The 26985-nt window shown below is 61.4% G+C and overlaps 3 protein-coding genes across 9 annotated transcripts; 2 read left to right on the top strand and 1 right to left on the bottom strand.

The window, feature by feature from the left end:
- Window positions 1-1148: 1148 nt before the first annotated feature.
- Window positions 1149-7829, top strand: LOC136023650 (inositol 1,4,5-triphosphate receptor associated 2-like). The gene is made up of 15 exons (XM_065698321.1): window positions 1149-1174; window positions 1255-1406; window positions 2398-2444; window positions 2809-2885; window positions 3040-3103; window positions 3392-3467; window positions 3688-3715; window positions 4325-4465; window positions 4577-4708; window positions 5200-5347; window positions 6123-6175; window positions 6766-6816; window positions 6936-7018; window positions 7099-7212; window positions 7559-7829. The coding sequence occupies exons 2-15, from the start codon at window positions 1288-1290 to the stop codon at window positions 7716-7718; spliced, it is 1293 nt and encodes a 430-aa protein (XP_065554393.1). The 5' UTR covers window positions 1149-1174; window positions 1255-1287; the 3' UTR covers window positions 7719-7829.
- A 493-nt stretch (window positions 7830-8322) lies between these two features.
- MICAL1 (microtubule associated monooxygenase, calponin and LIM domain containing 1) lies at window positions 8323-21636 on the top strand. 4 transcript variants are annotated; one of them, XM_065698019.1, is made up of 27 exons: window positions 8323-8735; window positions 9167-9267; window positions 12593-12773; window positions 12851-13117; window positions 13817-14024; window positions 14127-14243; window positions 14436-14531; window positions 14611-14766; window positions 14998-15098; window positions 15349-15606; window positions 15987-16102; window positions 16183-16309; window positions 16581-16653; window positions 17123-17273; window positions 17350-17537; window positions 17642-17751; window positions 17829-17879; window positions 17964-18041; window positions 18339-18510; window positions 18599-18681; window positions 18771-19236; window positions 19327-19400; window positions 19552-19650; window positions 19752-19845; window positions 19927-20026; window positions 20117-20190; window positions 20278-21636. In XM_065698019.1, exons 4-27 carry the CDS (start codon window positions 12869-12871, stop codon window positions 20406-20408), a joined length of 3372 nt encoding a protein of 1123 aa, XP_065554091.1. In that variant the 5' UTR covers window positions 8323-8735; window positions 9167-9267; window positions 12593-12773; window positions 12851-12868; the 3' UTR covers window positions 20409-21636. The 4 variants fall into 4 exon arrangements, with proteins under 4 accessions (XP_065554091.1, XP_065554092.1, XP_065554090.1 ...); XM_065698020.1 differs by lacking the exon at window positions 9167-9267; XM_065698018.1 differs by lacking the exons at window positions 8323-8735; window positions 9167-9267 and adding an exon at window positions 9340-9445.
- SMPD2 (sphingomyelin phosphodiesterase 2) lies at window positions 21619-26985 on the bottom strand. Of its 4 annotated transcripts, none has more exons than XM_065698022.1 (11): window positions 26883-26985; window positions 26040-26150; window positions 25530-25626; window positions 25334-25410; window positions 24380-24473; window positions 24200-24289; window positions 23775-23857; window positions 23437-23569; window positions 23260-23364; window positions 23025-23181; window positions 21619-22338 (listed from the first exon to the last, which is right to left on the bottom strand). In XM_065698022.1, the coding sequence occupies exons 2-11, from the start codon at window positions 26087-26089 to the stop codon at window positions 21998-22000; spliced, it is 1227 nt and encodes a 408-aa protein (XP_065554094.1). In that variant the 5' UTR covers window positions 26090-26150; window positions 26883-26985; the 3' UTR covers window positions 21619-21997. The 4 variants fall into 4 exon arrangements, with proteins under 4 accessions (XP_065554094.1, XP_065554097.1, XP_065554095.1 ...); XM_065698025.1 differs by having other exon boundaries at window positions 26040-26114; window positions 26883-26953; XM_065698023.1 differs by having other exon boundaries at window positions 26040-26173; window positions 26883-26953.

Genomic DNA, 26985 nt, shown 5'->3' on the forward strand with positions numbered 1-26985 from the left:
TCGCACCGCGCGGGGCCCCGGCACCCGCAACCGCTGTCTGCTGGGGACTGAGTGCTGGGTCTGAGCTGGGGGGCCCCAGCATCTGCCTTCAGCTGCATGAGACACGTTCGGGCAGGTAACGACCCGGGGAGAGCTTGGTGAAGTGGCTGAGCCGAGGAGAAGCACTTCCCAGGGGGGTTATTAGTGCCGTGCTGCAAGCCGCTGGATTTCCATCATAAAGAGTGAGTGGCTGGGAGCCTGTCTGAGCTGTAGTCAGCAGCAGGGTCTCCTGTGGGTATTATAGAGCGAGTCCTTTGCATCACGGACCAGCCCTGAGGAAAACTCCATTGTGATGGATTTGGCTGATCCCTGATGGCCAGGGGGCTCGTGAGCCCCTGAGCAGCGGTACCAGGGACAATTTCCAGTGTATAGGCATGAAATGGGCTTATTTTGTCACATACCAAGTGCTGCTTGCTTTACACCTTCATCAGGGCTGAGGTCTGGGAGATGGGTGATGGCCCCACTCAGGATGGGAGCAAGGTGGGTGATGGCCCTGCTTGGTGACAGGGTAACCTATACTGAGCTTGGCCAAGGCTCTGTGCAGGCCGGTGGGACTTCAAGCAGTCCTTGCTCTCTGTCCCCTTCAATCTCTGCTGCGTTTCCTGTCCTAGCCCTAAAAACCCCTCTTTCTAGCACATATCTGCGTGTCTGTGGGCACAGCCCCTGGGGAGACACATCCTGCAGGAGAATCCCTTCACCCTGCGTTGGGAGCAGGACTCTGTGCACTCTCTGCTGGCTTTCTCTGAGTTTTAAACATTGCAAAACAGCCTAAACAAGATGTCTAAGCTCCCTTGGTCTTGGGAATCTCTTCTATTTGTCTGTCTGGGAGCCAGCCTGGCAGGGGGATGCTTGGGGTACAGCAGGTTTCTCCCATTCTGCCATGTAGGTAGGTGCAAACTTATCTCCCCCCCATGGAGATGAGCCACATCAGGAGCCCCCGTTGTCCCATGGGAAGGGAACGGGGGTAATCCAGCTTCAACACTGCCCAGGAATGGGGCTTGTATTAATTCCTCACTCCATCACTCTGTGCCCGCCCGAATCCCAGCAGCATCCTCCCGAATTGCAGCGGGCCTCCCCACCTCTTTTCCCACAGATGCCTCCACACTAAAGCAGAGGAGCCTGGAGCTCCTGCTGGGTGAGAAAATGCTTTAAAAATATACCGTTTAAGAGGCGTTCTCCCATCTGCGCGCAGTTAATGCGTGTCTCTCGTGATAGGTGTGCTGGTCCCGGAGCCTCCGCGCTTCGCAGATGAAGCCACTCGCAGGGACCTCGCTGGGAAAGGAGGAAGAGGAGGCACAGGGGCTGGCCCACGGGTGCCGACGGCGGCAGAGGCAGAGGATAAAGGGGCCCAGCCCCTCAGCTCAGAGGTATGTGGATTCTTGGGGTGCTGGCAAGGATGGGATGGGGACAGCGGTGCCGGGCAAGGGGGCAACCTGGCTGAAGCATCATTTCAGCGCAGGGACCCCTTCTGCAGCCACCTCTCATAGGGAATGACCCCCAGGCTTGCAGGAGCCTGACTGTAGCCCTTTCTGGAGCCAGGAGCAAAGTTTTGGGGTTCAAATCCTTTCCCATTTGGGTGCTGGGCTCCAACATGAGGTACCGAGCATCATTTTGGCACAGTGGCTACTTCTTCTGAAGCCACCGTTCCTGGAGCATGACTCCCAGGTTTGCAGGGAGAAAAGGGAAAAGCCCAACTGTGTCCCCTTCTGGAGCCAGGAGCAAAGTTTTGGGGCTCAAACCCTTTTCCAGTTAGCTGCTGGGCTCCAACACGAGGCCGCAGCCCCTGTATCTCCATGCACTGGTGATCTGCCAACCCCAGTGTGCTCCATCATCCCAACGAGCAGGGATGCTGCAGAGCTGCCCAACTTCCTTGCACCCAGAACAGTTTTGGGGTGGTGAGACCATCCTGGTGCACTTTTTGGGGGCAAAATCATGTGCAGTCCTTGTGATAGTTGTGTGAGATGGCACCTGGGCTCTGCCAGCAGTTGGGCCTGCTGTGCCTGGGCAGAGGCCGGTGCGCAGCGAGGGGTGCTCAGCAGCCAGGGCAAAGGCAAATAAAGCACTAATGTGCTGAGGAGAAGCAGGGCCGTGGGCTGGTGACTCACTGCTGGCTGGAAACGGCTCCGGCCGGCTCCTCCGTGCCGGCTCTGCGGCGGCTGCTGCGCCCGTGCCAGGGACAGCAGGGACAGAGGCAGAGCGGGCTGCAGGGGATGCTCAGAGAAGACCCAGGTCTGGAGCAGCAGCCCATGGAGTAGCGACCCATCGGGGGGTGCTGCGGTGCTGGAGGAGGGCAGAGCGAGTGGGATACTGCCTCTGCTGCCAGAGTTTCTTTGGGGGTTACCCGGGTTTCTCTCATAGGGAGGAGCAGGCAGAGCTGGCAGGGCTCCCTGTGTCTCCAGATGAAGGTAAGGACAGCCCGGCATGGGGATGGGAGGAATGGGGTGGCTTTTGCACTCTCCCTCCTGGAGCAGCATCATATGGGTCCAGCAGGAGGGTGTCCCCTGGCCTGGCAGCAGCTCCCTGCAACCCCACACCCATCCAGCCCTGAGACCCCAGCCCCATTCCGTGCATCCACCTCAACAGCAGTGACCTCACCGTCCTCCCACTGCCTTGGCCCAGTTCCCTTCACCCCACAGGGGTTTACTGGGGGGTATCTGCCCAGAGAGCCTGCAGAAATGCCAGCGGAGATTTTGGGATCTCCCTTCAAGTGGTGTCAGGCTGGGGAGCGGACACTGCTGCCCAGCTCCAAACACCCTGTTTTGTCCCCAGGGAGGATGAGCAGTCCCCAGGGGCACCCAGACAGGGTTTTGGCTGGGAGTGAGCAGAGCGTGGAGCACGTTGGTGAGGTGAGAGGGGAGAGGAGGGCAGCAGGTTGGGGGGGCTCTTCCCTCAAACTGTCTCAGGCTCATGTGGACCCCCAGCTTCTCGGTGCTGCTCTTGTTGGAATGTTGTCCGGCACCAGGGAGGGGTTTGCTCCAACAGTACCCTTGTGTCCCCCAGGTGCCAGGCACGGACAGACAGGAGGTGGCTGTGCACACCAGGGACAGTGCTGGGGCCAAGGAAGGTGGGTGAGTCCCCTCCCAAGCCCCTGCCTTAGGGGAAGGCTTGGAGAAGCTGGGCATGAGTGTGGGAACAGCATGGCCTGATGAGAGTCATCTCCTTTGATGGGGACATGGGGAAGGGAGACTGGGCTGGAGGGGTCTGAAGCCCCCTGATGCTGGGGGAAGGACTGGGATGGTCCCACACCATGGGCACTTCCTATCTGCTGGGACAGGAGGGCAGAGGGAGGAGGAATGGCCAAGGAAAAGCTTTCACATGTGGTCTCTCCCATGGCATTGCTGCCTTCCTGCAGATGCACAAACCCCAGAGGAGCCACTGCTGAGTTTCCCCAGTGAGCTCGTGGTGCTGGAGAGACTCGGCTTGCATGGGTAAGAGCAGAGAGCACCTCCAGGGACTATGGGACAGGGGGGTCCCATAGCAGGGCACTGCGTGCTCCAGGGGTCAGACTTGCCTCCTTTTCCACTGTACAAGAGCCCATCCTCCAGAGAAGGGGCACTTGGGCTTCTGGAGGTGGCTGGCACCCCTGCGAGCAGACCAAGGGCATTTTCAGCACGCAGTCCAACCCTGACAGCACTTCTCTTTCCACAGGGTGGCTTTGACAGAGCAGGATGTGGAGGTGAGGGCTGGGGAAGGGGGAGGCTGGGGAAGGGGGACACAGGGACTTTGCTGGCTCATGGTCCCAGGGCTGTGCCCTGCTCCTGGCCACCCTCCAGGCACCGCAGTCCCCTGGCAGCCACAAATCCCTTTCCTGGCGATGCTGTTGGCGTTTGGAGGCAGCTGCATTTCCACAGCAAGATGAGCCCATGCTCGGCATTCCCACCGGGTGCTCTGCAGCTTGCCAAAAGCACCCCTAAGCCGGGGAGGTGGTGGAAGCCACGCTAATAAAAACCATTTTGCTGTGAGTGCCAGGGCTGAGTCAGGCTCCGCTGTCAGCTGGGACCTGCAGTGAGGGCTGGCATCTGCCTGGTGTGTGCTATTGCCAGGAGGGCTTGGGATTGACATGCATTACCCATGGGACACGTCTCTTGGGCAGGATGGCATCTCATGGGGACCATCCCCATTACACAGCAGCCTAATGGCTTCTGGGGCAAATGCTAACTATCCTTCACACTGCCCTGCTTGGTGGCTTGCTAAGGGGGTCTGTCTGTGCCTTGGGGACAGCAGCGCATGGCCCTGGTGGCATCCCCTTCACACTGTGTCCCACCTCTCTCCCTCCTGCCTGCAGGCAGCCTTTACCCACCTCGCCCTGGCCTTTCGCTGTGATGTGTTCACCCTGCAGCAGCGGGTGCAGGTGGAGAAACGGGCACGGGATGCGGCAGAGGAAAACATCCAGGAGGAGCTGGGGCAGTGCCGGGCTGCTCTGGAGGTAGGTGGGCATCAGGGCAGGGAGCTGGCATCTACTGGGGACATCCAGCCCCAGAGGGGTTTGGACAACCCAAAGTCCTGGCTCCAGCAGCTTCGTCCTTTCCCTCCATAGAGGCTGGGTCCGTTCTGCACTGACACGGGCTGCAGGGAGACACTGGAGCAGCTTCAGCACAGCCTGGCTGTGCTGGCAACTGCTGTGGAGCGGGCAACCAGTGCTGCAGAGAAGCTGGGGGCTGTACATCAGGTCTGTGATGTCTGTACCCTGCAAGGCTGGGAGCTATGAGGGCAGCTGTGGATGGACTTGGGGACCCACCCTGGGCTTGCTGGGGTTTGTCCCTCCTCGAGGTGCTGATGTTGACTTCCTGAACATGGCATGACATGAAGAAGTTCTTCCCTGTGAGGGTGGTGAGGCACTGGCATGGGTTGCCCAAAGAAGTGGTAAATGCTCCATCCCTGGCAGTGTTCAAGGCCAGGTTAGACAGAGCCTTGGGCAGCCTGCTCTAGTGGAAAGTGTCCCTGCCCATGGCAGGGGGTTGGAACTGGATGATCTTAAGGCCCTTTCCAGACCAAACCGTTCTATGATTCTGTGTTTGCACGTACTGGGTGCAAGGGATCTGCCTGCCATTGGGAGCGTTTGCACTCCCTGGGTGGATGCACAATGCAGGACAGGCAGGGATCTGGGTCTTTAGGGGCCAGGGAATGAGGAGCCTGATCTCCCATCCTGCCTGGCCGCAGGAGGCCCGGATGAGCCGAGCAGCAGAGGTGATGGTCCAGCACGTGGAGAACCTGAAGCGGCACCACCTGCGGGAGCACACGGAGCTGGAGGAGATGAAGCGCCTGATCCAGCAGAACTCCCGCAACCGGCAGCTGGCAGAGAGCCAGGGTGAGGTGGGCTCTGCGGGGTGTGCATGGAGCAATCCCATGGGATTTGGTCCCAACCCCTCTGGGGGTCAGCGTGACCCTGCATGGAGAGCCAGTGGATTGATCAGGCTGGGACAGAGGGTGGGTGACAGCTGGGACCCGATGACAAATGTGGGTTCCGATGCTGGTGTAACAGCAGACGTGGCGTGGGAGCAGGTGCCGGTGGCTGGAATGCCATCATGCTGCAGGGAATGCAGGGCAGGGGGGCACAGGGCATACAAAGGACACTCTGTCCCTGGATTCCAAACCTCATGTATGCCATTGCCATGTGGGAAAGCAAGGTCCCTTTGGACAGGGCACATGAGTGACTGGGATGCTGAAGAAGGACACTTCATCAGGGACTGCAGGGATAGGACAAGGGGTGATGGGTTCAAACTGAAACAGGGGAAGTTCAGGTTGGATCTAAGGCAGAAGCTGTTCCCTGTGAGGGTGCTGATGCGCTGGCACAGGGTGCCCAGAGAAGCTGTGGCTGCCCCATCCCTGGCAGTGCTCAAGGCCAGGTTGGACACAGGGGCTTGGAGCAAGCTGCTCCAGTGGAAGGGGTCCCTGTCCGTGGCAGGGGTTGGAGCTAGAGGAGCTTTAAGGTCCCTTCCAACAGAAACCAGTCTGGGATCCTATGACTTGTACCAAGCACTGAGCATGTGGCCAGGACAGCTTTCGATGGGAGGGAGGTTTGCCGCCATCAGCCCTATCTTCATTTTTGGGGGTGATGTAAGGCTGCTTCTCTTTGCCCCCAGATGACGCGGAACCACGGCTGAGGCCTCATCCCCTGATGCGAACTTTCCAGCAGGTAACTGGTCCCAGTTCAGCAGCCCCAGAGCCACCACCTCCCCACACCCTGCTGCTCTCCCTCGCCTGCGGTCGCCATGCACCCACTGTCCCCATGTGATGCCATCCCTGCCAAATGCTTGCTGCGGGCAAGGTCTGCTAGAGGTGCCGGGGATGAAGCAAAACGTAGGGGTGGCCTCCTGGGGCTGCAGGGAGACAGGGTGCCCGAGGTTGGGTGCTGCTTGTCCCAGAGATCTCAGGCAGGTCCCTCTGCGTTCCAGGGTCATAGCGTGAGAGGCGCAGGCTTGGCTGTTCTCTAGCACCAGCTCGAATTCGGCACTGATTTCCCTACAGCTCAAGAGGTAGGGGAGCGCTCGGGGAGGGCGCTAGACAGCACTGCTGGCACGGCTTGAAGCAGTGAGGACAGGCACAAACCCCTTGGCTTTGACCTTCCCTCATCCCACCAGCTCTCAGGCTTCCCCCCTTAGCTCCAGGGCCAGTGGGAGGCTGGCACAGTGTCCCTTCTCCTTGGTGTCCCTGTGCTAGGGAGGCGATGGGGAAGGAGGGGATGGGGATCACGGGCAGCGCTCACCCCCAGCCCCTCCGTTGCAGGGGTCTGCCCGCCGCAGAGTCAGCATCGCCGTCATCCCCAAGCAGCTCTTGGTAAGGACACGTGCAGCGGGGACAGACAAGAGCTCTGTGTCCCGCTGTCAGACGTGTCCCCAGGCTCGGTGCTACCGGGGCGCTGGGTCCCTACTGATGTTCCCACCTTTGGTGCCCAGCCAGGTGCCAGCCCTGAGAGCCGAGCGGCACTGGCCGGTGAGCTGGAGAGGGACGGGGCCCAGCGCTGGCGCAGCACCCAGAGGTAACTGCAGCGGGTGGCACGGCACCGGCTGCCACTGCCCCACGGGGCACGGCACAGCACTGGGTCCTCTCTCCCCCCAGGAGCGAGCTGGAGCCGCAGGGCCAGGGCAGCACCGTGACCGGGGACCCAGCGGCTGAGGCACAAGACAAAGGCTCAAGTGCAGGGAACAAGGAGCCGGAGCAGCTTGGACTGATGTGAGCAGAACCCTACGTGTGCCCAGCATCCTGTGTGTGCCCAGTATCTGCCTGTGGCTGCTGGGCTCTTTGTGGTCCTAGGACTGCACATGGGAAATGGGCTGGGGAATTTGATGATGTAAAGCTGGGATGTTGCTTGTCTGCCCCAGTTTGACCCTCCTCTGCCTCAGTTTTCCCTGTGCATTGTGGGTCGCCTGTGCCCTCCCAGGCTTGTTGCATTTGGGTTTGCAAAAGGGCCAGTGAGGTCTGGGGCTGAGCTGAACCCCTCCTTGTCCCCAGCTGGGGCAGAGGAGGGATTCACTCTCCTTTCCTGGCTGATGAGTGTCCCTGGTCACCTTCTCTCCAGGTCCAAGGGGGCCCCAGAGGTGCTGTGGCGGCCATGGCTCTTCCTCCCGCAGCACTACTGGGTTTTCTTCTGGCTGCTTCTGCTGAGCATCGCCTTCCTCCTCCTCATCCGTGCCCTGGAGCTGCAGCGGCTGCAGTCTGTGGCATCGCCCAAGGCCTAAGCCTGAGCGGGGAGGGGGAGACCCTCAGTCTCCATCATTGCTCCTTCCTCACACTGTAAACCACCACATCCCTAGAATAATAAAATTGGAGGGAAAATGGGGGGATTGTAATGCTGGAACGCAGGGAATGTCCTGCAGTGGGATCTAAGGTTTGGCTGGCACCTCCTTGCAGGCAAAAAAGGCTCAAAAACCTGCAGAAGCTCTCATCGATGCTATGAGGTTGCCTGTTCTCAGCACACCAAGGGGTGCAGGGATGCTGCCACACAACCCCTCTGTGCTGCGGGCAGAGACCAGACTGCCCATGGCCAGTGGGTTTGCATTAGTCATGTACCCCCCCCCCCCCCCCGCCACTACGCTGACTGGACACCCTCCACCGCGGCGTCCTCGGTCCCTGCTCCTGGGGACCTGTAATTAAGATCTAATGCTCATCTGCTGCTGCCCGGGGGATAAAGGTGGGGCTGGAAGGAGCCGGGTCAGCGTTCAGACTCTCCCCTAGCACCGCAAAGGGCTCACAAACAGAGGGAGCTGTTCCCGATCGCTCCAGCGTCTGGGAAAACCGCCTGGTTCGACGCGGACGCCCCGTTTCCGCGTCCGCCCCGGGCTCTTTCTGCTTCAGAGCATGGATGGGCTCCGTTGTGCCAGCATCCAGCAGCTTTGCAGGGAGCCGGTGCCCTCGAAACACCCCTCCCGAGCTGGGAGGGGGGAGTATGGGGGTGGTTCTGCACCAGGACCCCCGGGAAGAGGCCCGAGGGGCCATGGGAAGGAGGGATGGAGGTGCTGGGCTGGGTGGCCCCACTGCCCGCAGCCACCGGCGGTGCCACGGGTGACTCACGGCGACATAACCCCCGCCCCGTGCCCTTGAGTCACCATCCTCAGCCTCGTGGCAGGTTGTCCCCTTGTGTCACCGGAGCCCAGTGTCCAGCAGCACCCTGAGGACACCGGCACCCAAAACCACCCCAAAGCACCAAGCCAGGAGAGACCTTCAGTGACTGCAGCGGCTGCATCCTCTGCCCTAAGGTACCGTCACCCTGCAGGGACCATTCCCACCCGGGTCCCCCCATCACCCCTAAAGTTCCCCGGGGGCTGTGGTGGTTCTGGCCACTGGTTGGGGTGCGGGGCTGTCACCGAGTGGGTCCCCCCTTTACCACAGCTCCCTCCTGGTCTCTATTTTTGGCTGGGGGGGGTGGGTGGGTGGGGTGTTACAGCGCAGAGCCAGGGCGGAAAGTGAAGCGGTTTGGTTTGCTCGCCTGGATCTTTGTATTTCCTTTATGAAAGTCTAGTTTCTCGCCCTAAAATTAACAAAAAGACACCCCAGACAACCAAAAGGGCAGGGGTTGTGCTGTGTATCTCCTCACCCAGCTGCTCCAAACCTCCCAGAGCAGCTTGGGGACCACTCGCGGGTGGGTGATGTGGGCTCAGCCTCCATCTCTGTGGTACCCCAATTGCAGCAGCACAAAGGCGGAGCACCCCAGCATCAACCCCCCTGTCCCAGCACCGCGCTGCAGCAGCCGGGACGCCAGGGTCCCTACGGTTCCCCCGGAGAGTGGAGGTAGGGTGGGAAAAGGGGAGGGAAGAAGAGGAGGAGGAGGAGGGGAGGGGAGGGCCGGGCCAGCCCGCAGCCGCTTGCGGAGCCGGAGCCCGTTTCCTGCTTTCTTCTGCCGCTGCAAGCAGCCCCGAGCTCTTCCCCCGGGCTGTGCCTCAGTTTCCCTTTCCGGCCGGCTCTGGAGGTGAGTGAGGAGTGGCGATGGGCAGAGCATCCCTGCTTGGGGGTGTCAGGGCTCTGCTGTCTCCCCATACCCGTGTCCCCCAGCTCGGATGCGGGCAGCATCCCACCGGCCAGTCCCCTCCGCCCGCGGGGCTTGGCTGGGGATGGGGGTTGCCAAAGCCAAGGGATGATTTTGAGGTGTTGACTGGGGGGAGGAACACAAGGGAAATGCTCAGCCCCACCGTGCCCGTGTCCTGTGGGATGCTCGGGATGCCGAGCAGGGATGCTCTCTGGCGGGGGGGCGGGAAGTGCTTTGTCTTCACTGCCCCATCCCCAAAGTCTCTTCCGGCGGTCCCCCCGCTGCATTCTCGCTGCTTCTTGCCCCCGGGAAAAAAGGAAGAGAGCAGCCCCCACTCCTCCTCCACACCTCCATTCCCAGTGCTTCCAGTGTTCCCAGTGCCGAGTGCGATGGAGTGGGAAGAGTTTTGCTGAGCACTTCTCCCACATCCTACCGCTCTGCCCAATGCAGGCAGAGGGATGCTCCAGGGGCCTCGGGAGTGAGTCGTAAGAGGGGGTTTGGGACTGGTCCCATCCCAGGGCTGAGCCTGGGGGACACAGTCCTGTGCCTGGGGTGGATGAAGACTCCAGTACATTTGGGTAGCCAAATCCATGGTACAAGACCCCACAGGGACAACAGGGGCTGGGGGTGAAGGAGAAGCAGGAGGAGGACAAAGATGTGGGATGCAAAGCCTGGCCCTGGGCGGACTTCTTGTGCCAAAACTCAGCTACAAGAGGCAGCTCCCTCCATGGGGCTGGTGGTGGGCAAGTTTATGCATCCCCCAGGTGTTGTCTCTGTCTCTCCTTGGGATGTGACTGGGCTGTGGCTTGTGAATCCCCTGCAAAGGGAACACCAAAATGCCCCAAGAAGTGCTCACTTCTGCTGCTGGCTGCACCTCCAAGGGGGGATTTTGGCGTGTGCTTTCCAGGGGGGAAGCTCCCCCACCGTGACCCCATGGCCAGGCTCTGCCCTTGCTACTGCTGGTGGCTGGTTTGTCTCCTCTTCTCCACTCTTCTCCCCACAGCTCTGTGCTGGGGGCCTCTGCCCATGCACCCACATCCCTGGCTCAAACCAGAGGATTTTCCCCTCCCTTCAAGAACTGGAGGCCTTAGGGCCCTCCCCGAGATTGCTGGAAGGACTTCCCAGGGTCCAGCCTGCCTCAGCAGCGGTCCAGGGGTCTCCAGGCTGGATCCCAAACCCAGAGCAGCCTGGTCCATGCTGGGAGCCAGCTCCCAGAGGCTCAGCTGGGGCTGGAAATCCTCCCAGCTTTCATTAGCTCTGTACGGAGCTGTGTCCTTCCCCACCCCGTTTCCATCTGCCTGGAAGACACATGAGCTCGCCTGCAGCCCAGCACCCCCAGCGCAGCCCGCCCTGGCCATCTCCCAAGGGGCTACTGCTTCTCTTCATGCAAGGACACAGGGGAGACCCCGACCTACAAAGCAGGATGGGATGTCCCTGCTCTGGGGACGCTCCACATGCGTCATTCCTGGGTGATGTCCCCACCAGAGCCAACATGAGCTGAGTCAGGGCTGGCTCAGTTCTCACCCCCCACCCCCCCAGCTCCTCCCTCCAGCTTCCAGGAGCAGCTTTAAGGGAAGAAATGCAGAGGGCATCCATGGGGAGAACAGGGCTGGAGGCAGCCTGGCTCAGCGCCGTCCCTGGCCTTTGGGGGTTGAAAGCTGCTTGTTTGCACCAAACCTGCAGGAACTGAGTATCCGGGGTGTGTGTGTGTGTGTGTGTGTGTGTCTGAGGTTCTGTCCTTGCTGACAGTTGCTGGGGGCTGAGCCTACTAAAGGGGATGTGTGCCAGCACAAGCATCATTTCCGTAGGAAACTTGGTGTAACACAGGGAGGGTTGTTCTGCCCCCTTTGAGCTTCCCTGCCCCAGCGCCGGGGCTGGAAAGCTTTCCTGGGAAGCATGCTGCCCCCGGCATCGTGTCCAGTGGGAATTGAGGCCTTGAGGTGGGTGAGGTCTGCAGCACTGCCTCAGTTTCCCAGGCTCAGTCTGTGCCACTGGCGTGGCCACAAGGGCTGGAGCACACGGGGGAAGAGCAGGAATCTGTGTCCGGGTCTCACCGCCCTGCTGTGAGCGCATCGGTCCTGTCCTCTGCCCCCATGCTGCTGGTTTGGGGACCGACCAGAGGGTGCCAGCTCCTGCTCCGTCATGGCTGGATGCTTTGTCCGTGTGCCTGCCCAGGAAGGAGGAGGTTAAAGTGCCCGGATTTCCTGCCTGTGAGGGAAGGTGACCTGCAGAAGTGCTTTGCAAAGTGCCTGCAGGCCTAGGAAAGCTGCTGGAGTGAGACCAAACTTGAAACCCATCTAGAAACCGGCCTTTCCAGCCTAAATTTAAGCCCTGGCTTAAACCCCTCCATTCCCCCACCCCACCAAGGGCAGCCGGGCTCAGATGCTGCCTCATTCGCCCTCTGGCATCATGCAGGGTGCCACCGCATTCCTGCCAGTAACACCAACAGGAGAGGGCAAAGAGCAATGGTTCAAAGGTGGGAGTGTTCCGGCTTCCCAAGGCTTTCACCAGTTCCTCCTCGGCAGTGCCACAGATCTGTGGGGCTGGAGGAGGCTTTCCCAGCCCTGGGGCTTGGCAACAAGGGCCAAGGCAAAGCTTTGTGCTTTGTGCTTGGGGTGGCAAACAGAGGATGGCATGGGACAGTGCTGAGGGGACAATGCCAGGAGTGGGATAGGGATGCAAGCAGTGCTGGTCCCAGGAGACATGACAGGAGTGCATCTCTCAGGGGATGCAGGGGTTTGGGGTACCCCTGGGGACTGCACTGCACCTCTCCTCTTGCAGGTTCCCTGGCAGCAGTTCATAGGCTGGTTTGGGTTTGGGGGTTTCCCCACTGGTACTTCCTCTGTGCTCATCTGCTTCTGCCCTGCTCCAGAGGTGGCAGAGGCAGAGATGGGGGGGAAAGCCACGCTGCTCTGGTTGCAAAGGCCAGGCTGGTGGGATGGGTCCAATCCTGCTCCCCAGGGCTGGGTCTGGCTGCGTTTGGTTTGTCCCTGCACCCAGGACCCAACTCCCAGTCCCTCCCCTGCTGAGGCTGAAGGTGAAGAGGAAGGAAGCGGTGGGTTTGTTCCAAAGCACCTCTCTCCGCGGCAGGCACACGCTGCACGGAGGAAGCCGCTTGCTGCCACTGCAGCCGTCCCCTCCCCTGACGTCACTGCCCAGGGTGACACCGTGGCTCTCTGGGTGCAGCACCCAGGGGAGACTTCAACACCCGCTGCCAGGAAGAGCTGCCCAGGAGCACCCCCGGGTGGGAAACCTCACATCCAGACACCAGGTATGGGACTGGGGTGGGTTTGAGGAGGAGGGCGCAGGAGGGTCCCCTCTCTGCTTACCTCTGCTGTCCCTCGCCAGGCTGCGGGGTGAAGCAGGATGAACGCTCCGGCCAACCTGGCCCATGGCATCTTCGAGAGGTTCCTGCATGCAGGGGAGTGCCAGGAGGTGCTGGGCTGCTTCAGGGAGCTGTGCCGGGAGCTGGGGCTGAAGGGCAGCGGGCTGCAGCTCTACCATGGCCTCAAGGCTGCCCTCAACTACTGGAGTGCCAAGGCCTTGTGGAGCAAGCTGGATAAGAAAGCTGGGCACAAGGACTATGACCAGGGCAGAGCCTGTGCCAGCACCAAGGTACCGGGCATATGGAGTGCAGGGTTTGGATCCCTCCGTGCTCTGTGTCCTTGTCATCAGGGTGAGGGCATCACCTGGGGCACCCTGGCCCCCAACCCGGGAGGATGCAGGATGGGTTGATGGGGTTTAATGGGACAGGGTGTTAATTAGCACCGCTCCTCTCCCCACGGCATGATGTCACCCCAGTGCCACCCAGCCAACAGCGTCCTTCCTCCTCCTGGCTGCTCCTCACTGGGGACACCTCATGGGAGGCTGCGAAGGGGCAAAGGGACCTGCCAAGCCCTTTTTGGAGGACATGAGCTTCCCTGGGGCTTGGGCATCCTATTTCTGTCCAAGAGCTGATAGCCTTTGTCCCCAGTCCTGGTGCCCCATCATCCCCCCAGCCTTATGCAGGAGATGGAACCCAAGTCCTGGTTTTGAGCCTGTTGCTGGTGAGATCTGCCCGTTCTGGGCTGTGCTTTATCTCACTGAGCACTTTGAATTGCTGCCCTGGGTAAAGGCAAGGTTTAGGCAGCCAGAGAAGCGAGAGGCTCCCCACAGGGCCACCCATTTTGCAGGGACAAGCAGTGCACGCAGCCCAGGGGACAAGGGGACTAGCTGAGAGAGCCAGATCCTGGCCTGGGGAAGGAGGGAGATGCTGCCATACTCCTGCTCCCTGTGGGGTGCCCGTCCCCTTCACACCACCCATCCCATTGGCAGTGCCTGGTGGTGGGGGCTGGCCCCTGTGGGCTGCGGGTGGCCATCGAGCTGGCGCTGCTGGGTGCCCGCGTGGTGCTGCTGGACAAGAGGGATTCCTTCTCCCGCAACAACGTCCTGCACCTCTGGCCCTTCACCATCCACGACCTGCGGGCGCTGGGCGCCAAGAAGTTCTATGGACACTTCTGCACCGGCACACTGGACCACATCAGTGAGTCTTTAAGGGGGGGCCAAGCTCTGCACCCTCAGGGTCCCCCCGTTGTACCCACAAGGACCAGGGCTGCAGCCCTGAGTGTCCCTGCTCCCATCCCAGGTATCCGGCAGCTCCAGCTGATCCTGCTGAAGGTGGCTCTGCTCCTGGGGGTGGAGGTGCACATCAACGTGCAGTTCGACGGTCTCATCCCCCCAGTGGGCAAAGCGGGTGGACAGGGTAAGGTATCACTGTGGCATCTCTGGGGACAGGGACAGGGATGTGGGTGGCTGCTCTGACCCCCGCCCCCGGCCCTCTGCTAGTCCAGGGCATGCCTTTTTGCAGGGGGATGAGATGCAACCGTCTCCCCCCTGCACTGGGGCATGTCCCGGTTGAGACCCAGCACACTCGTGACGGCCGCTCTCCCCGCAGGCTGGCGTGCTGTGCTGCAGCCCAGCTCCTCTCCCCTCAGCCACTACGAGTTCGACGTCCTCATCTCAGCCGGTGGAGGCAAATTTGTCCCTGAAGGTGATAGCAGCGGGTCCCTGCACCCATGGGATTGGTACAGGGGGCTCAGGTGGGGGCTCACACCAATCCTGTCCCGCAGGGTTCAAGCGGAAGGAGATGAGGGGCAAGCTGGCCATCGGCATCACCACCAACTTCATCAACCGCCACAGCCGGGCTGAAGTGGAGGTGGCCGAGATCAGCGGTGTGGCCCGAATCTACAACCAGAAGTTCTTCCAAAACCTCTACAACAAAACAGGTCGGTGGTCCCAGCCCCGGCATGGGGGGTGCCAGGGGTGCATGTCCCCTCCTGGTGCAATTGGAGGCTCAGCCCCAGGATGGCTTAAAGCTCTTTTCCAACCTAGTTGATTCTGTGTCCCCTGGATGCGTGTCCCCATGTGGTACAGGGGACATTTGGTGGCCGAGCCCAGTATGGGAGCTCCCTGTGGCTCTGTCCCGTGGCTCAGCAAAGGTCCTTCCCCATTCCCAGGCATCGACCTGGAAAATATCGTCTACTACAAGGATGACACTCACTATTTCGTCATGACGGCCAAGAAGCAGAGCCTGCTCAAGAAGGGGGTCATCCTCCAGGTGAGAAGGGCAGGATCCAGCCCTGGGATCCCATAGCGATGGAGGGTAGGATGCGGATCATGGGTGCTGGTTTGACCCCGCACCCCTGGGATGCTGAGGGCTTTGGCAGCCTGTGCCAGGGGAATAAGCCTTCTGAAGAGCTTACAGCCCCAGGCCCGGTGGCACAGCTTCAACCTAGAACGGGCTGCACTCAGGCTGGGGGGCAGATGCCACCTCCCATGTCCCAGCCAGCTCCACCCCATCCTCGCAGGACAAATCGGACATTGAGAGCCTCCTCTCCCCGGAGAACGTGAACCGGGACGCCCTCCTCAGCTATGCCAAAGAAGCTGCCAACTTCTCCACCAACTACTGCCTTCCCCAGCTGGAGTTTGCCCTCAACCACCGGGGCTTGCCGGATGTTGACATGTTTGATTTCACCTGCATGACTCGCTCGGAGAATGCGGCACTGGTGCGGGAGCACAACGGGGTCCGCCTGCTCCTTGGGCTGGTGGGCGACTGCTTGGTGGAGGTGAGGGTCCCCCTTGCAGCACCATGTCCCTCAGTTTCCCTTTTTCCTGCCAGATGTGTTGGTTGTAATACATTCCCCATTCCTAAATACTTCTTGCCCCATCTGCCCATCCCCAAGTCCCAGTATCAGGATGCTCTGGTGGGGTTACACCTTCCCTGGCCCCACCAGGGATCTGGGATAGTTCAGGGTGGAGGAGCAGCCCAACTCCCGCCCCGACACAGCCGTACTGGCTGGGGAGGACACGGACACCATCCTTGCTGTGCATCCTGCCGCCTCTCCCTGCTTTCATCCCTGGCCAAGCCCAGCAGCTCCCAGCCTCTTCCCCAACCATCCCGACCGGCCGTGCTGCTCCAGCTCCATCTCTGCCTTTCCCTTCACAGCCTTTCTGGCCGCTGGGCACCGGCGTGGCCCGGGGCTTCCTTGCTGCCTTCGATGCGGCATGGATGGTTCGGCGATGGGCAGCCGGGACCCCCCCACTGGAGGTGCTGGCTGAGAGGTGAATGTCCCCATCCTGCTGGGCTGGACCCGGAGCGGGTGGGGGTGAGCACTGACCCCAGCTGTGTCCCTTCCACCCAGGGAGAGCATCTACCAGCACCTCTCCCAGACCTCCCCGGACAACACCAACAAGAACATCAGCCAGTACAGCATTGACCCGGCCACGCGCTACCCCAACATCAACTTGCAGGCCATCAAAGCCAACCAGGTACCCAGCCCAGGTCCTGCCATGGGGCAGCCACCCAGCCCAGCCTCCCCAGTGGTCAGGGTGACACCAACTTGCACGGTCTCCTGTTCCAGAAGGGTGTGAAGCTGAAGCTGTTTGTCCCCAGTGCATTTAATGCATTGCACATTGTGGATGCAGGTGGTTCTGGGGAGGTAGGGGTGTTTGGGGGTCCCCTTGCTGGGCTCAGCTCTCTGCAAGGTGCCACTGGCTCTGTGCACGTAGTGACCCACCACTTGCATGTCCCCATCTGCAGGTCCGGGACCTCTACCTCGTGGGCACGGTGGAGCTGGACCACAGGAGGAAGAGTGACAACAGACTCAGCACCGGTAGGAGCAGCCAGTCCTGCCCCGGCCCCCCTAGCACCAGGACCTCCCATTCCTCCCAGCGCCCCAGGCCTGAGCAGCTCCTGTCCTGATTTTCCTCCCCACCCTTCTTTTCCTTGGCTCATGTCCCACCACGCTCCAACCAGCACCAGCTGCGTTTCCAACCCGGTGGCACTGCTGGTTTCCATTCCCCCTGCCCATCTCCCCTGTGGGGACACAGCTGCAGCTGCTGTTCAGGGAGGAGGTTGTTGTCTCCTTCTGGCCTGCACTGACGTTGAGCTAGGAAATACTGACGGATGCTTTATCAACCCATTTATTGAGCCTTGGGGGGGCGGGTGGGTATTGCATGGGGAGCATCTTGTGTCACTCCCATGGGACCCCTTCCCCACTAAAGCACTGATGCTGGATTGCGGAGCGCGATGGGGGTGGCCCCTGCCTCTTTGGGGTGGGGATACGTGTGCTGCCTCCCCAGTGGTCTCCAGAGGTGCCTATGAAGACCTGCTGAGCTGGTGCCAGGCCAGCACAGCTGGGTACCGAGGCGTGGAGGTGACCGACTTCACCACATCCTGGACCAGCGGCTTGGCCCTCTGCGCCCTCATCCACCGCTTCCGCCCCGACCTGGTGTGAGTGCCTGGGACCCCCACCGGGTACCCCCCAACCTGCAGAGCACACCCTGATGCCACCCGTGTCTCCCTGCAGGCACTTTGAGTCTGTGGACCCCCAGGATCCCATCCGGACCCACCAGATGATGCTGGACATGGCGGAACAGGAGCTGGGCATCCAGCCTGTCCTCTCCAGCACTGAGATGGCCACCATGGCAGAGCCCGACCGCCTGGGGCTCATCACCTACCTCAGCCAGTTCTATGAAGCTTTCAAGACCTCGCCAGGTGGAAATTTTGGGGTGATTTATCCCATCCTGATGCCCACTGGGGCTGGCTGGGTGCCCCCCGCTTTGTAAGGTGGGTCCCATGGCTGTGTCCCCTCTGTGCAGAGGCAGAGGAGGTCACCAAGAAGTCGCTGTTTCCACTTGGTACACGAGGAGCTATCCTCTTCCTCAGCAAGCAGCAGAAGAGCCGGAGCCTGACACACAAGCGTGCCCAGGTGAGGGATCCCCATCCAGACCCTCGTGACACCCCAAAACCTTGCCCCCTTCCCCATCCTAGCTATCCCCCCTGCAGGACAGTGCCCAGAAGGATGCTGAGGCCAAGAGGAGCCGCAGGGATGCTGAGGTGGGTCAGCAGAGGGATGCCGTGCTGGGGTGCAGTGGTCCTGGGGAGCAGTGTGAGGCTGACCCTCCCTTGGTTTGCTCCTAGCTGGACACAGGGCTGGATGGAGACATGCTGGATGATGCCCATGAGCCACCACAAACCACCACCACGGAGGCAGGGCAGGTTGGTCTTTGTGGGTGGGGGGATCCAGCTTTAGGTTGGGTGGGCGCCTGGGGGGGCTGAGCCAAGGGTTGGGACTGCAGGCAAACACCCACATGCTCCCGGCTCCTCCCTGCCTGTTTCCTGACCCAACTGGTTTTCCAGAGCCAAGACTGCCACTCCCTTGCTGGTGCCAGCAAACCTGAGCACCAAGCGGAGAACCAACCCCCCCCCAACCCCTCTAGGCTGCTGGCAGAGCCGGGGGGCAGGGTGGGCGCCAGCACCCCGAGTGCCACCGCAGCCTGTCCTGTGCACCCGCAGCCAGCGGCCGCCCGCGGGGACAGCAGCGACGCCTGCTACTTCTGCGGCCGCCGCGTCTACATCCTGGAGCGAGCCAGCGCCGAGGGACGCTTCTTCCACCGCGGGTGCTTCCAGTGCCGGCAGTGCGGGGCCACCCTGCGCCTGGGCGACTACGCCTGCGATGAGCAGCACGGTGAGGCGGGCGGCGGAGAGGGGATGCTCAGGGGAAGGCTTCTCCACCAGCCAGCTCATCGCATGGGGTTGGGGTTCCCCCCCTCCAGGTCATTTTTACTGCTCACTTCACTACGCCAATCTGAGCGGCATGGATCCGGCCCAGGATGAGCCCCCGGTGCTGCCTGATGGGGTAAGTTGCTGTAAATCCCCATGGAAAAGGGGGAAGGTAGAGGCGGGTGGAGGGGAATGCTCCTGTGCTGCATAACCCCCCTGCCCTAGGATGCTGCTCGCATGCCCTCGGATGCTGGGAGCCCATGTGTGTCCCCCAAGGATGATGTACCACCAGGTCCCCTGCAGCCCCCACCAGCAGCGCCACAGCTAGGGGAAGAGCGAGAGGCAGTGGAGGACGCTGTGGGCGATGCTGGTGACATGGAGCAGCAGGAGGAGCTGCTGGCACAGCCCAAGCAGGATGTCAAAGAGGATGAGGGCCCCAGCACGGAGCCCAGACAGGTGGCAGAGGAGGGTGAGGAGGGTGGCAGCAGGAGGAAGATCATCCTCACACCACTGGAGAAGCTCAAGCTGTCCACGCTGAACCTCACCAGTGAAGCAGAGCCTGAGCCACCACCGAAGCCAGCTCGTCTGTGGCTCCAAGCAGCACCCGGGGCCCTCCCTGCTCAGTGGCCAGGACAAGATGCCTGGGAGGAAGAGGAGGAGGAGGAGGAGGAGGAAATGGCCATGGAGGAAGGTAGGTGGCTACAAGCTGGAGTCTCTGATCAGGGCTCTGGGTTCCTCCACTACTCCAAAATGGTCCAAAACGGTTCTTTTCTTGGGGCAGCTTTGGAGGAGAGTGACAGTGAGGAGGAAGAGGAGGAGGAGGAAGGCACGAACCTTGGCATCAGGGTGGAGTCAGTGAGTGCTTTCCCTTAATAGCAGTGGCTGCACCAGCCCAGGCAGTGCTGGGGCTCTTGCTGGCACCTCCTCTCACAGAGCATTGGGTCGGGCTCTGACATGGCTGCTGGGGCAACGACTGACCCCGTGCCCATGCCACTGTCCTTCACAGGGCCTGGACCTGGGGGAAGAGGAGAAATACCCCACCTGGAAGCGCACCCTGACCCGCCGGGACAGGGAAGCCCAGATGAAGCGGTTCTGCAAAGCCCAGGTAGCCCCATGGGGACCCATGGGGCAGAGCTGTGTCTACATCCCCTCCATCCCACTGCAGGAGGTGCCAGCCCATGGGTGATTACTGCCCTCCCTTTGCAGGCCATCCAGAGGCGGCTGGAGGAGATCGAGGTGACATTCCGGGAGCTGGAGCAGCAGGGCATCAAGCTCGAGAAGTTACTGCGGGATGAGGGTGGTAAAGCCAGGGTGGACGGGGCACCACGACCACCATAACGAGGGGGTCTGCGCCCCACTCACAACCCCCCTTGCCCCACAGGCACCCCAGCCGACCAGAAGACACAGTGGATGAACCAGCTGCTGTACCTGGTCCAGAAGAAGAACAGCCTCATGTCTGAGGAGTCGGACCTCATGATTGCGTAAGGCCTGGGGAGGATGCTCTGGGGTGGCATGGGGGGCTCAGCTCACCCCAGCCCCCTGAGCCCAGCATCCCCCTTCCCTCCCCGCAGGGTACAGGAGCTGAAGCTGGAGGAGCAGCAGTGCCAGCTTGACCAGAAGCTCCGGGGCTACATGAACATGGAGGGTGAGTTCTGGGGTTCCTGTGCCTGGTGGGGGGAGCAGGATGGGGCTGTGGTCCCCCCAGCCCTGCTCCAGCCTCCTGCTCCCATAGAATCCCTGAAGACACCTGAGGATCGCGCAGCCGAGCAGGAGATCCTGGTGCAGCTGCTGGATGTGGTGAACAAGCGCAACGTCCTCATCCACATCCAGGAGGAGAAGCGGCTCAGTGAGCTGCAGCCCTGATTCGTGTGGCCTCAGGACACACCGGTTCCTCCCGGGTGGGGGACAAGAGGTGTCCCCCCAGCCTGGCTGAGCATCACCTCTGGAGATGATGCCTGAGGTGCTGTGGTGAATCCAGCTCCCTGCTTGCCAAAGCTGCCACGGAGAGGCTGGACCCATTGGTGGATACCTGTGTAGGGAGACACTGGGGAGCACCCTGGCTTTGGGGTGCAGAGGGGGTTTCCCCACGCTTGGCTGGATTGCATTTGCCTTGAGCTTGCTTGAGAACAAGATCTGCAGGAGGCTACAGGACACAGGGACTGTGCCGGCTCTGCCTCGGGTTTGCTACAGGAGGAAGCAGCCCTGCATGGAAGCAGGGTCGCAGTCAGTGCAGGAGGTCCTGCAGCCATCACCTCTTCCAGAGGATGCTGCCCAGAGGCTTGGCTGGGGCATGGAAAGTGTTTAGTCAGCAGAGCCCCTTGTGCTCGAGCTGAACCTGCCTCAGGACGCGTGCTTGGTGGGACAGAGGTGGTTCATCAGAACCTGTCCAGCTCTGGGCACTGAAGATGTGACCATGACCACAACAGGGAGGTCGCAATGGAGATGCCAAATGTGGAGAGGCAGTGTAAGGAGTAGACCTTGGAAGACACCCTGGGGCATCCATCCACGCTAAGGACATGCATCCTAATCCAGGATATCCATCCCACCCCAGGACATCTATCCCACACTGGACATCCGGCTCTTCCAGGGACATCCGGCTCTGCAAGTGGAGCCAGAGACAGACTGGGCTGACCCCACCACTCTGCATCGCTGCTTTTGAGTGCCACATCCATGATCTCCCCAGCAACAGCTGGAAACCAGTCAGAGTCCCACCCGTGATGCCCCAGGGCTGGGGAAGGGGCTGTTTGCCCAGCAGCTCCCAGAGGGGACTGTGCCCAGGGCCAGCGCTGTGTGACACAGGCTGAGGGCTGTGTCCTCCTTGTCCCTTTGGGGTTTCTACTGCTTGGCAATGCCATGGCTGTTGTGAGGTGGCCTCCACATCCAGACAGTTCTTAAGCACCAGCTATGCCGAGCATGGGGGTCCTGGGCACGGGCTCCTCTGTTAGCAATACACCCTCCTCTCCATTCCTCATCCCACCTCCCCAGACCCTCCTGTCCACTTTGTGTCTGCACCAGCCCTACAATCCTGCTGCACCCTCTCCCTTCCTTTGAATAAAGCCTCCCCAGCCCAGCAGCAAGGGCTAAAACTTCACCTTTATTTCTACCCGAGTTAAATCTGGTTGCTGGAGCAGGCAACAGCTTTCACCAAGAGCCCCTGAGGCCACCCCAGGCTGAGCCTCTGGAGCCTCTTGGCCATGCTGGTGGGTCCTTCTGGGTAAAAAGGGTGTGTTAAAAAAGCAGTTAAAACCTGCCTCCCCCGGGGCTCCCATGGGGGCCAACATGATGAACGTGCCCCCAGAAATCTTAATTTAACCCAGAGAGGCTGCTGTGAACCTGTGCCACCGATCCGGCCACAGCGCTGCTCACCTAAAATCAGAAGTCAGCTAGAAAAAGGGACCGAAAGAGGCCAGGATGGGGCTGTGGGGACATCGTGGGACATCCACAGCACCAACTCAGCCATCGCTGGGCCGCTCCTGCAGCACCCGCAGCGCCATCCGCATCTGCTCCTCGGTGCCCTGCAGCATCTTCACCTCGATGGTGTGGAAGAGGTGGAGGCCAGTGGCGAGGAGGAGGATGCCGATGGCGAGGAAGGCCAGCAGGGAGAAGGAGAGCTTCGGGAAGGGCTGTCCGCCCAGCCCCGCCAGCGTGCCCAGCATGGCCGCTGCCTGCAGCAGCAGCAGCAGCAGCGCCAGCAGCGCCAGCCTGCCCGTGGAGTAGCGCTGCCGCTGCGCTGCCCGCAGCCCCACGCCAACCTCTGTCCGTGCCTCCGTCACCACGTCCACCAGCGCCGGCACTGCAGAGGACAGGGGTGGCTCAGCAGGATAGGACCCCCCTGACATCCCCCCATTGCCCTTTAACCCCCCCAATAGCCCTTTTTCTCCCACTGCTCTGCTCTGCCTGCCCATGCAGGCACCCCAAGGGATGCCCTAAGCAAGGGAAAACATCCTCCAGAACTCCATCCAAATTATAGAATCCGAGACTGATTTGGATTGGAAAGGACCCTGCCACGGGCAGGGACCCCTTCCACTGGAGCAGCTTGCTCCAAGCCCCTGGGTCCAACCTGGCCTTGAGCACTGCCAGGGATGGGGCAGCCACAGCTTCTCTGGGCACCCTGTGCCAGCGCCTCAGCACCCTCACAGGGAACAGCTTCTGCCTTAGATCCAACCTGAACTTCCCCTGTTCCAGTCTGAACCCATCACCCCTTGTCCTGTCACTGCAGTCCCTGATGAAGAGCCCCTCTCCAGCATCCTTGTAGCCCCCTCCAGACCCTGGAAGCTGCTCTGAGGTCTCCACGCAGCTTCTCTTCTCCAGGCTGAGCAGCCCCAGTGTTCTCAGCCTGTCTCTGTATCAGAGGTGCTCCAGCCCCTGATCATCCTCATGGCCTCTTCCAGCCACTTCATCCAGCTCCATCAGCCCATCCACCAGCCTCTATTCCACAGCACATGGGGGACCCTGGCAGCACCCCCCTCCCCCCCTTACCAGCTGTGCTGAGGGTGGCACTCGCAGCCTCTCGCTGCCTCCTGATGTGCAGCGTCGCCATCACAGCTTCATGGTCTGAGAAGGGGATGTCCCTGCCTGGAGCTGACCCTGTTGTGGTCTTCAGCTCTTCACACTTTACCATGAAGCTGGAGATGGCCTGGGTGAGGTGACAGAGGGGTCATGATGCTTTCTCCCCACTGCTACTCCCACCCAGTGGCCAAGGGACCCCCGTTACCTTGTAGAGGATGTAGTCAATGCGAATGCCAAGCGGGAAGGGCAGCAGCTCTGTCTTGATGGTGAAGCAGTTGTTGGGGATGAGGGTGCAGCCATCCTTACAGCCCTGAGATAAAGCACTTGGATGGGTGGGGGGCAATCAGTGCACCCCAGGCCCTGCTTCCCCCCTGCTGCTCACCTCAAAGTGCTTGGCCTCAGCAAAGGCGTCCTGCAGCCCTGTCCAGCCACGCAGTAGCCGGATGCCCACATCCTCAGGGTGCATGTTCAGGTCCCCCCCCAGCAGCACCACGTCAGCTGCCTTCGAGGTGTGTCTGTGGGGATGGGGGCAGCTAAACCCCTGCCCCACACCTAACTGGGGTGACTGGGGCCCTCCCCAGCGCTCCCCAGCCTTACTCCTGACTGGGAGCAAATGGAAGCTCTCTGCAGTGCAAGCCCCAGGGGCAGGGGTGACCACACGCACCCCGGGGACCTGCAATGGGGAACCCGGTGGGACTGGGACACCCCACGACTGCTCACCGGATGAACTGGGCCAGCTCCCAGGCCTGCACCAGGCGGTGGGGCAGGTAGGCGTCCTTCTCCCGGCAGTATTCCGCATGTAGCTGGTGAGCGTGGGGGGCAAAGTGGCCGTGACCCCCATGCTGGCACCTTCCCTGCTCCTTGGCTCCCTGCACACCCACCCAGCCCCTCTAGATGGTCCCTTTGGGGTCTGGATAACCCCTCTGTCTTCATCGCACCCCCCTGGGGACAGCCTGGGATGCTCAGCCAGGTTGGGGGTCTCTGTCCCCCTCCAAAGCAGTTATTTCATTACATCAGTACATAGTCCCATGAGACACGGTGCAGAGCAGTGGTTAAAGCAAGGGGACAGCAAAGGGGAGTACAGGCACTCATCCCCCGCTTCCCCACTGTCCCCCCAGTGCCAGGTCCTTCCCCAGGGCACTCACATGGGTGACATAGACATTGAAGATGATCCCAGAGATCTCAATGATGACAAGGCCGACGGACTTGCCGCAGAACCAGTCCCCGTGCTGGAGCTGCCAGAGGGTAAGGGGCACAGGTTGGGGGGCTGGTGAGGCTCCATGGGGCCGGGAACCGTGATGTCACATGACCCCCACCCCACTCACCATGTAGGGGTACCCATTCAGCGAGTATTGGTAGAGGAGGGTGTCCAGGATGGTGAACCTGGAGAAGACGCAGAGGCCACTGCCGATCACCCCACTGCAGGAGGGGAAAAGCACAGTGAGAAGTGCAGATATAGAACCCCAGCCTGGTTTGGGTTGAAGGGACCTTAAAGCTCCTCCAGCTCCAGCCCCTGCCACGGGCAGGGACCCCTTCCACTGGAGCAGCTTGCTCCAAGCCCCTGTGTCCAACCTGGCCTTGAGCACTGCCAGGGATGGGGCAGCCACAGCTTCTCTGGGCACCCTGTGCCAGCGCCTCAGCACCCTCACAGGGAACAGCTTCTGCCTTAGATCCAACCTGAACTTCCTCTGTTTCAGTCTGAACCCATCACCCCTTGTCCTGTCACTACAGTCCCTGATGAAGAGCCCCTCTCCAGCATCCTTGTAGCTCCCTTCAGACACTGGAAGCTGCTCTGAGGTCTCCATGCAGCTTCTCTTCTCCAGGCTGAGCAGCCCCAATGTTCTCAGCCTGGCTCCATACAGGAGCTGCTCCAGCCCCTGAGCATCCTCGTGGCCTCCTCTGGCCTTGCTCCAACAGCTCCATGTCCTTCTTATGTTGGGAACACCAGCACTGCACTCAGTGCTGCAAGTGGGGTCTCATGAGAGCAGAGCAGAGGGGCAGGATCACATCCCTCGCCCTGATGGTTAAACTTGTTTTGGTGCAGCCCAGTATATGGTTGGCTTAACCACAAGTATATGGTGCGCACCCCCCTCCACCTCCTGCCAGCCCCAAGCCAAGGGGCTCCTTAGACACCAGGGTCCCACTGTGCTCCTGTGAGCACCCCCACTCTCCACACACGGACAGAGGTGACCTACAGCACCTGCACTGGTGTCTCCCTGCGGCAAACACCAAGGATGTGTCACAGCCCCACGGGCAGCCCTGAGCGTGGCCCCTCTCACCTGCGGAAGTAATGGGAGAAGGGGTAGTAGCCTCCCAGCTTCGCCTTCAGGTCACTGTAATCCTGCTCACTCCACACCTGGAGAACAGCAGGATGGGCTGAGAATGGGCGCACTCATTTCAGGCTGAGAACGGGTGCAACTCGTGTCCCAGCCCGGGGCTGACAACGGGCGCATTCAGCTCACGGGCTGCCCTCACCTCCTGGAGAAGGACGAGGTCGAAGCACTCCTGGCACAGCACGTCCCCAATGAGCCGCACGCGCTCCTGCCGCCGTTTGCTCAGGTAGCGGATGGCCCTGATGGAGAGGAGGGGTGGTCACAGCTTGGGGGGGGCAGGGGGTGATGTGGGCTGCCAGCGCCTGAAATGGGGGAGCGAGGGCTCCAGTACTGGAATGGGCAGGAGGCAGACTGAGATGGGTGGGGAGGGGGAAAGGGCCACTGGGGGACATGGGGACAAAAGGAATGTACAAGGAGGCTGACTGGGGACATCTTTTCCTGCGCGCAGAATCAAGGCAGCTCAACCCTGGTTGGGGGGTGAATGGGGGGCATTTTTCTGGGAGGAGCAGGCACAGAGGGGATGGGAGCACAACCCTGACAAGCGCAGGGCTGGGAGAGCAGTGTGAGCCCGAAACGAAGGAGACACAAAGGGTGGGACCCCTCTCCCAGGGCAGGGGTCCCTATCCCCACCCCAGCGAGCCCCTGGACTCACCAGCAGTTGAGGTCGAAGACACGGAGCTGCAGGGCGGAATCTCCCTCCATTGCTCGCCAGGGCAGAGGGGGGGTCCTGTAGGGATGGGGCTGGCGTGACGGCCCCGGGGAGCTGGCACAGGGAACGGGTCAGATCTGGGACAAAGGAGCGCCTGGGGTGCTCCAGCCTGGCCCAGGCCGTCCCCTCCTCTCCCACCCGCAAGGGCCACCCCAAACCCTAACCTGCCCCTCAGCAGGGACCCATGCACCCGAACAAGATGGGTGACTCCTGCATCTCACAGACGAGGACACCGGTGGGTCAGGGACTGGGTTCAGGGCTCAAGCCCTGGAACTTTAACTCCAGTTAAAGAGAATCTGCTTGGCATGGGACACCCACCCCCCACCCCCCCCACCCTCCGCGCTTGGGGAGCCCACGGACACTTTTGGACACCCCAAGCCCCGGGAGGGCCCTGCAGCTCCCGGAGCAGCCCCAGCGCGGTCCGCTTAGAAGCCCCAGGAAAGTAACCCGGGGCTCCAGCGTGACGGGTGCGGGCAGCCGGGCTCTGCCGGCCCGGCGGGTCACCGGGCGGCTCATCTCGTCCCTACGCCGTGCCGGTACCAGCCGGTATTACCGGTAATACCCCCGGGGACGCTTTTCCCACCCCGCTCCCCACGGGACCGGGCGCGGAACGGTGATGGGATTGCGGAGCAACAGGCGGAGCGGGGCCGGGAGCAACAACAGGCGGAGCGGGGCCGGGAGCGGGGCCGGGAGCAGAGCAATAGGCGGAGCGGAGCGGTTTGAGAGCGGGGCGGAGCTGGGGGAACGCGAAGCGATCGGCGGGCGCGGAGCGGACCGGGACCGGACCTGGTGCGAGCGTGAGCGGTGCGGGTCCGCGGGACTACGCGTCCCGGCAGCCAGCGCGGAACGGGAACGGAACGGAAAGGGAAGGGGAAGGAAAGGGGCCGCC

Source organism: Lathamus discolor, chromosome 19 (assembly GCF_037157495.1).
Source record: "Lathamus discolor isolate bLatDis1 chromosome 19, bLatDis1.hap1, whole genome shotgun sequence".
Classification (NCBI taxonomy): domain Eukaryota; kingdom Metazoa; phylum Chordata; class Aves; order Psittaciformes; family Psittacidae; genus Lathamus; species Lathamus discolor.